Source organism: Mustelus asterias, chromosome 10 (genome assembly GCF_964213995.1).
Source record: "Mustelus asterias chromosome 10, sMusAst1.hap1.1, whole genome shotgun sequence".
Taxonomy (NCBI): Eukaryota; Metazoa; Chordata; class Chondrichthyes; order Carcharhiniformes; family Triakidae; genus Mustelus; species Mustelus asterias.
This window is the reverse complement of record NC_135810.1, coordinates 91,182,072-91,190,749: the sequence shown is the minus strand read 5'-3', so window position 1 is coordinate 91,190,749 and position 8,678 is coordinate 91,182,072. Positions and strand designations below refer to the sequence as shown.

Sequence of the window (8,678 nt, the reverse complement as noted above, 5' to 3'; positions counted from 1 at the left end):
GAAAGAGTCTTCTACCCAGTCCCACTCCCATGCCTTATTCCCGTAACCTTACAAATTATCTATTTTCAGATAGCAATCCAATTCCCTTTTGAACACTTCAATCGAACCTGCTTCAACCACACTCTGAGGAAATTTGTTCCAGGCTCTAACCACCCTCTCTGTGAAAGAAACTCATGTAATTTCTATTCCTTTTGCCAATATTTTGAATCTGTGCCCTTTAGTTCTTGATGCTTCCTTGAGAAGGAACAGCTTCTCACTATTTGCCCTGTCCATACACCTCAGGATCTTGAATATCTTTATGAAGTCTCTTCCTAGCAATAACTTTCAATAAAACGTGGCCCTATATTGTAAATATCAATTGCCCACATGTTTTTTTAAAAATGCATGTCTATTTCAATGGGTGATATAGAGTAGTGGATTTGAACTCTCGCTTGTAATTTGAATTTTAGCTTTGGAATTTGATCCAGTCCAATCGAAGATAATAAAAGCTTCCCTTTCTGTTTACTGTAAGGTTCCCAAGTGAAATGAAGCTCTTCAGTCTCAACCTGATTGTTGATGGTGGTAAGTCCGCCATTAGTTTGACAATCCCAGGCAGACAGACCGACAGTGAGAGGAGTTAATCTGCTATATTGGCGATGCTACAATCCTACTCTGGGGGTATTGGTTCAAGGCGGGAGGGAAGGTATATTTTGAAGGTGATGCTGAGGACTTGTCCCTAGTTTTCGCGTGCTCCGATTGTCTAAGAAGGGGTGAAATGTTTTATTCTGATACTTTAATGAATGGAAGTTTGTTTAAAAGCATTTAGAACAGAAAGGTTGTAATGTTCAGACATGCCCATTCACGCATACATTTGGTGAACACCAGTTTTGAAGGGTCTTTCTCTTTTATTGAAGTGGTTTTTGAGATCTGCGGACAGATACGATAGAATCGCCATACAATGTATAACAAGATGTAACAATTATGGTAGCAGTTTGCTTTTCAGGCGGGATTAAAACAACATGCGCTGATGGAAAACACACACAATATTAAAACAATATACAAAGCACGGCAATATTTGTACATATACAACTTCTAATATATATATATATATTTCCAGCACATTTTGTTTTCATTCCAAATATATGGTCTTTATTTGTAACCAGAGGCAGCACCTGAGGTTCTACCGCTAGGAGGAAATGTACAATGCAGATCCTTCACAGACTAACAATTCCATTATAATTAACACGCGACGAATTAAAAATAATTGTCTACTGTTGATACATAAGATTGAAACATCACAAACATAACCTGATATGAATATTTTGTTTTCTTATTTCTGAGCAATCCCAGCCAGCTTTCACTCGCTGGAATGTAAACATTTCATTCCAATATATTATTATACTCCGACTATAATTGCAAAATGTAAAACAAGTGAATGACAAATGTTAGCTCGATGTCGCTGCTGTCACTGAATGCTGCGGATTTGTTGGTAATTCTGACGGGAGGCTTCAGCCTATCCAGTTAATTTAAAACCTTTTATCTTGTTAAATTCCAATTGAAATGATCTATATAGTGTGATGTTGTTAAGTATTCTGGCAAGTTTGACTTTAGGAATTTTTCACCGTGTCTCTAGCAGCCGTACCTTGGCTCCTTAGGGAAGAGGCGGGTTGTGAAGAGGAGACCCCGACAGACAGTAACTCTCTTCCAATCGGATTATTGGGAGCGCACACATCCTCCTTGAGATCTCCAGAGGAGACCACAGAGTCCTGTTCAGGGGCGCCACTCCTGGCTCTCTTCTTATCCTCTTCTTTTTTCCACTTCATCCTCCTGTTTTGGAACCAGATCTTTATGTGCCTCTCGGTGAGGTTTAACATGACGGCCAGCTCCACTCTGCGGGGTCTGGAGATGTACTTATTGAAGAGGAATTCCTTCTCCAACTCCAGCAACTGAGCCCGGGTGTAGGCAGTGCGCGTGCGCTTATTTTCTTCCTGTTCCACCATGAAGGAACTCCCTAAAAAAACAGAGAAAGCATCAACAACCGCTTTCAGTTCAGGTTTCAATGAGTGCATTTTTTTCACCTGGTTGCGGCAGAAAGGATGAAAAATAAAGTCAATGAACAACATTCAGCCAAATGAGTTAAACCAAGACATCCTGGCTAATCTACACTGTTGTTAAGCAAATGCATAGTTTAAATGAGGATAAGGAGTCGCTGGAAACTTGCATTTTCCCATCCATTAATCCAAGCTATTCAAACCACTGTTGAAATGCTGAGAACGCCTTGCGATTAACGCAGTTCAAAAGCACAGCAGACCGCCCCCCCCCCCCCCCCCCCAACCCGCCTTTCCCGTTTGTGTCAATCTTTTTGGGAATCAAGTGCCCTTCCCCAGAAATTGGTCTTTCCAAACGATGTGGGGCAGTGCCGGTTTGCCCCACACCAAGCACTGGAAGGCGAACACACCAGGAATGGGCTGCAGGAGACTAGCCAAGATGGAAAGTAGGTTGTGTGGTAAGAATCATTGAAACGCACAACAGACTTTTCTGTCAGCGACTCTGCGTTATTACTATCGCAATCAGAAATATTTCAGTGCAACCAGAGCGAAAACCGCACACACCAACCTCTCCGCAGTGTGAAAAGTTGGCTATTACAGCGGAAAGGAGAACACTACTATGAAAGGGGCATGAACGTTTATTTATTACTTTTTAGTCACAAGTAGACTTACATCCATACGGCAATGAACTTACTGTGAGAATCCCCTATTTGCCACACCCCGGCGCCTGTTCGGGTCCACTGAGGAGAATTTAGCATGGCCAATGCACCTAACCTGCACATCTTTGGACTGTGGGAGGAAACCGGAGCATCCGAAAGATACCCACGCAGACACGGGGAGAACGTGCAAACTCCACCCAAGCCGGGAATCCAACCCCGGTCCCTGGCGCTGTGAGGCAGCAGTGCTAACCGCTGTGCCACCGTGCCGCCCTGAAACTTTCTACACCCCAAAATATTTTATGGTAGAACCGAATCGGTACAGCTTGTGGTCGTTTAGGTAGTTCGCGGATTCAGAATTAAATTCCACTGACCATCGCACTTTTCTTTCATTTAAACTTGACTTAAATGGTGAAATGACATGAAACCAGTCACATAGAATCGCCACATGGAATATCCCGAAAAGATGCCTAATGTCTGGGTCCCCTTAAGCTTAAGTGTGTAATAATAATATACTTATACCGCATCTCAAAACAGACGCATTTTTGGGTAACTTCGGATATGTCCAAATTAGATCTGAATGAATAGAGATGCGGATTTCACCATAAATAATTGAAACACGAGGAAGATATTTAATTGGGAAGTTTGTTGCTAAAGTATAATAGGCGCACGGTCTAACAGGGGCACGCGTGAAGTTGTGGTTTTTTTTGCTGCGATTCTTAACTCTGTGCGTTTCCAGTTTGAAAAGGGTGCATGAAGGATCTCGATAATCACAACATGGTTTCCTAAATAGTTAAAGATAAATCGGGGAAAATAACAACAACGGAATTTTCATTGCAGTGTTAATGTGAGCCTACTTGTGGACACTAATAATAAAAACAAGTAATCACCAAATAGCTTTAAATCGTACGATTCTTGAACAGTGCTACATTGTGACCTAAATACATTCGTTTTCTCATATATATTTAGGAATGATTGTAATTCAGGTTGAATGAAAGATGTATGAAGTCAAATTCGTAATCCCAGGTCAAGACTTTCAACAGCTGTCAGTTGCTGCCGTTTCAGTATAACTAGTGCATTGTAAATTACATTTTGTAGCATATATCCATCTCTTTCCAATTCTGGGTTGTAAAGGAAAATTCTTTTTTTTACTGATAATCGATCCAAATTAATGAGACATGATCAATATCAAATTTAATTCTGTCATTGAAAAAGAACCATATATTTAAATATAAAATATATTTAAAATGTCCAGAGTGTTCGTGAATCCACACTGCTGACCGAGTATTCGCCCACACATGTATATTGTATTGTAATAAAATGAGTGAGATTCAATAAATGTGGTTCTCCAAACTAAGCAAAATTTGTCACTTGTACAATTAGAAAGCCGGGCGAGGCTGACTTGCTCTCCAAGGCCAGGAGACATGGCCTTTTGAATGACGACCCTGCCAGTAGTTTCCCGCCGGTGTGGATATGTAGAGATGACCAAAAGCTGCACATTAGAAAACAAAGCCACCGCAAAAATGAAACGTGTTTAACTGAACCATCAGCATTTTTCCTGATATAATTGTGGGTTAGAGTTTGCCTTTGTTGGTTTAGTTAAAAGTAGCTTTACCCTCTCCCTGAATTCCTGTTTTCCATGGGAAAATGACCGTTCGGCCCCAGAAACTGATATTTGCTCCTTGAAGAATCTTGATATTCTGATTCAAGGTGGTGACCATGTTCAAAGACAAAGGTTCATTCAAGTTAGCAATAGCCGTAAATTGTGCGGCGGCCGTAATGTGAAGCCTAGCGCGATCACTCTTTGCCCCCAGTTGGGCCATTTCACCGATGAAATGTTGGCGATCTGATCTGATCGACTTCACGCCTTCATGAAGTCGTTCATTCTCAATGTTGTCACAAGGAAGGCCTGAACATGCATGCAAATACGTTTATTTATTGTCGTCCGATAGTGTCGGCTTCCAACTTCCGCGTTATTCGCCGCTTATAGGTAGCATTTGTTATCTGTCGCTTATAACTATAGGCTGAAAGATTTAGGCTCTGTCTGATCGAGCTATTTAAAATGTTAGAAGGACGCGATACGAAGGATTAACAGCTATGGTGAAGTAATCATGAAGGGAACATAATTTTAAAATTGGAGGCAGACCACTTCAGAGTAAGATCAGGAAGCCGCGTGCAAAAGTTGTGGGGATCTGGCATTTTCCAAAGGAAACCTATTCCGGGATATCTGGAGCGTTCAGAGCTTCCATGTCAAATGTGAATTATCAATGTATCAAGGAACATGGAACACAGGCGGTAAATGGAATTAAGGTACAGATCAGCCTAACTGAATGTGGAGCAAGTTCCAGCGACTCAATGGCCTACTCCTGTTCCTAGCTTTTCTAACATGCTAGGACGAGTGTTATGATGTTTTTCAGATTATTTACTTATATTGTTTGGTGCCGTTCTTGTTACCCCGCTGCGCAACTCATAGAATCGCCCCCAAATGTCTGATTTGACTCATATTTTACTTGTTATAAAATGTACAATGTCCAGCCTTCTGATCAAATAATCCAAATGCTCAACGGCCACGGCACTATCATTAGCAAATTGGCAATACAAGTCTACTGATCGCCTTCCATTTTTAAAGAATTGATTGTTATAATTGACTAGAAGTTGGATTCAAAATGTGCAAGCCAGGCATGTTAACGCTGCTTGTAACATTCCCAATTACTTGTTGGAAACTAGTTCCTCTTGTGATTTAAGTTTCACTTTAATGACGAGGGGGAGGGGGGGGGGGGGCGGAATGGTAAACTGCTACAGGCTACAGAAATAGAACCCACTCGCAATCTGACAGAAGAAAGAAAAACAACAGTTTGATTCCGAAAGCAGAGAAAATCAATCTTTGACATATAAATATAATTTTTAAAAAGGCAAAATGTTTCCTGGAACAATGCTGATTGCCCTCTATTTTCTGGTTACTGATTACATTTGTGCTAAAAAGGCAGCAGTAAAATGAAAATAAAAAATCTTTTAAAAGCGATACATCATTTCTGAGGTGCGTAATTTATACCAGGGAGGTGACAGAATTATTGCATGTGTTTTAACGAGGCTGTCTGCTGTGAGGACGCAAGTGCTTCAGGCGTGGAGAATTAACAACTCCACTTATATGTTTGGTGAAATGCTAAGCATTTGTTGAGACTTCGATTCCAGTCCACATGTATTTGGTTATGTAATGGACGGCGATTTCACTTTTATGACTTGATGCAAACAAATCTAGAGTAATTATACACATATAGATCCCTTTATGGCCAGCAATCACATCATCACCCGGATGCCCTGCGATTTGCTTCTGAATTCAACTTCTAGTTTGTCCTAATGAGATTTTAATGTGTTCCCAACATGAGACATGTCTCGCGTTTTGTAAATGGACGTTTTATTAAAAATAATTTAACGCGGCTCTTTATGCACGCTGCCAAAACTGCAGATCTGGTTCGTTTGCCTGCTTCCGTAGTGTCCCACCGAGTTTAGGCTTCAATTCCTCAGTAACAACAGACAAACCGAAATCGAGAAAGACATTTCTCTGGGACAGATTCCCGTTTTCTTTCCAAACTGAGATGCCGGTTATAGTCCAACTTAAATATTACCACGCGTTTTGTACGGTGCCAAACATTTGCTTGGTAACTTTCGACAACGTTTACAGCCTTTAAAAAAAAAATCCATGTTCCAAATCCCGTCACAAAGCGGACGTCAATTTTACATTCAATCCGACTGAGTTAAGTTTGAGAATTGCATTGGAAATCTTGATTAATAGAATTATTTTCCTCAACTAGATTTGACTATATCGACGTTGATTTATTAATGAACTTTTGATTATTAAAAAATGTGATGCATAAAAATGAAAAAACGACGCATGTATTGTCAGTGCTGCCGTCTCAATAGTAGTTTGACCTGCAGGATTAGTATTGTTTAAGGAGATCAGGAACAAGTTCATTTGAAGTACCGTAATTATAAACACACGGTTTTGATTTTAAGGAGGTATATACAAATTTGTCGTCCAATGTAGTGCAAGTATGGTATAATGACCATCATCATGTCCACTGACAACTTGAAGTGTTAATTGATCTTGCTATTATAGCAATCAGTGGCATTGCTTCTGCTAACAATGATAATTGGAACATCAATAAGCTGTTAACATATCAATAATATCGATAGCATTAACCAGGGAGAAATATCCATAGTAATAAATGATGTTTAGCCCTTGTTATCTAATGCTGTCCATCCATGTCCTAATGCGCAGTTTAATTATTTTCTTGGGTTATCTTTTTAAAAAAATACCACAATGATTAGGAAATATAATTGCCTTCCAGAAGCCCTTGACACTTACCCGGCCATTGCCCTTTCCAGGCGTGGGCATGCGACTTGGTCGACTTCATCCACGGGAAGGGCAGGTGAGTTCTGCTGTGTTCATCCAGGGTACCCATTTCGGAGCCGGTCCCAAAGCAAGCCCCTTGGTGGGTGTGTGGGTCAGGGTGATGTTGCTGGGGGTGGTGAAGATGCGAGACTGTAGGATCCTCTGATATCGCAGGTACTTCGAAAGGAGAGATGTCAGCGGGACTCCCTTGTTCAAGTCCTGCCAAGGAAGGGTTAGAATATGAAGTCTGTGGCTGTCTCCCTACATAGAGACATGCTGGTGGGCTTTGATTATATTCCTGGGCTTGTGATCGCTGATAAGCGCATGATTCTTTATACATTTGAGCCGGGGCATAATAATGTTCCTCGCTATTCATGGCATAAGCAATTTATAAACAATTGCAACATAAGGATGCCACTGTAATTTTACAGTTTAATCGCTCTACCTGGCTTGATTCACTAATCAAAATAGCACCTGGCACTCTGTTCTGCTCAGTGGATAACTCCGAACATGTCATGTGACTTGGTTCCTACAACCTATTGGACTGTACTTTCCTGATAAGAACACTTGGTCAACTTCACCTGCCGGCGGAGTCCATTTACTTTCCATGCGCTAACAATGGAAACTTGTGTGATTGCCAAGCGATGTGCCATTCTCTCTTCCTAGAAATACTTGCTTTATTCAAGAACGATTCCTGTGCTTTCTCAATCGAAACACAGATGGCAGGTATACTGGTTACGAATTAATTTTTTACCTCATTCCAGCGTAATCAGCAAAGTTACACAAATATGTTGAATTTTAAACATTTAACTTGGAAAATGTCTGACCAGATGTGAACAGTATCAGGGAGAGATTAGGCAGGGCAGCGTTATCGCTCCCTCGGCGACTTGGGCCTGGGAACCACAGATAGTAAAAAGAAAGGTGCTTTATTTCTAACAAACGAAGATTAGCTACTATGTTCTTGACTGATCCTGTTTGATGGACCAGGATTAACACATCTGTGATGAAGTCCTGTAGCAACAGGTTCCACATATTGTATGTTCATCCCTATCAGTTGCATTTGAAATAATGTACAATGCACACACGACTCTGGCATTAGTGTATAGACTTTCGCCATTCCTAGCTTTAAAAAAAATTAACTCCTGTCTGTACTTGAACAAGTTTGTGAAATCTCTTGCTGATTACACGTGATTGTTTTTTTTCTCTCTGTTTATTTTAGCGTCTCTATTTCTTATTTTACACACCTCCACGTTCGCACCTTTGTTCAGCTATCGACCGACTTCGTGCTGCAGTATTTTAACTTTTCTCCTACTTTACCTGTCATTTGCTGCAACTTCTGTTTTAAACTTCGACCCAGTATAATATTGACTTTTGATAAGGCGTTTCTGTTAAGACATTCTGGCAAGAATATTATCTTGTAACAGTTAAAGAAATTGAAACCATTATAAAAATACATATTAAATAGCCTCTTTTTAAACAAAAACATTCGTTTGCTCTGACGGTGACCTTATTTTTAAAAATACATAAATTGCAAACCGCCCTGTATCCGTTAGCGGCCGATTGATTATTTCTCTGCCTCTCTGATTCACAGCGCTTGTTGAC

At 40.5% G+C, this 8,678-nt stretch overlaps 1 protein-coding gene across 1 annotated transcript; it reads right to left on the bottom strand.

Moving 5' to 3' along the window:
* Positions 1-1,586: 1,586 nt before the first annotated feature.
* pdx1 (pancreatic and duodenal homeobox 1) lies at positions 1,587-7,452 on the bottom strand. The gene is made up of 2 exons (XM_078222847.1): positions 7,050-7,452; positions 1,587-1,990 (listed from the first exon to the last, which is right to left on the bottom strand). Exons 1-2 carry the CDS (start codon positions 7,450-7,452, stop codon positions 1,587-1,589), a joined length of 807 nt encoding a protein of 268 aa, XP_078078973.1.
* Between the last annotated feature and the right edge of the window lie 1,226 nt (positions 7,453-8,678).

Excerpts from the sequence above, each read along its gene's own strand:
- pdx1 (XM_078222847.1), bottom strand. The coding sequence starts at position 7,452 with ATGAATAGCGAGGAACATTATTATGCCCCGGCTCAAATGTATAAAGAA. Across the intron at positions 1,991-7,049 it reads CTGGAAAGGGCAATGGCCGG|GGAGTTCCTTCATGGTGGAA; the intron begins GTAAGTGTCAAG and ends CTGTTTTTTTAG.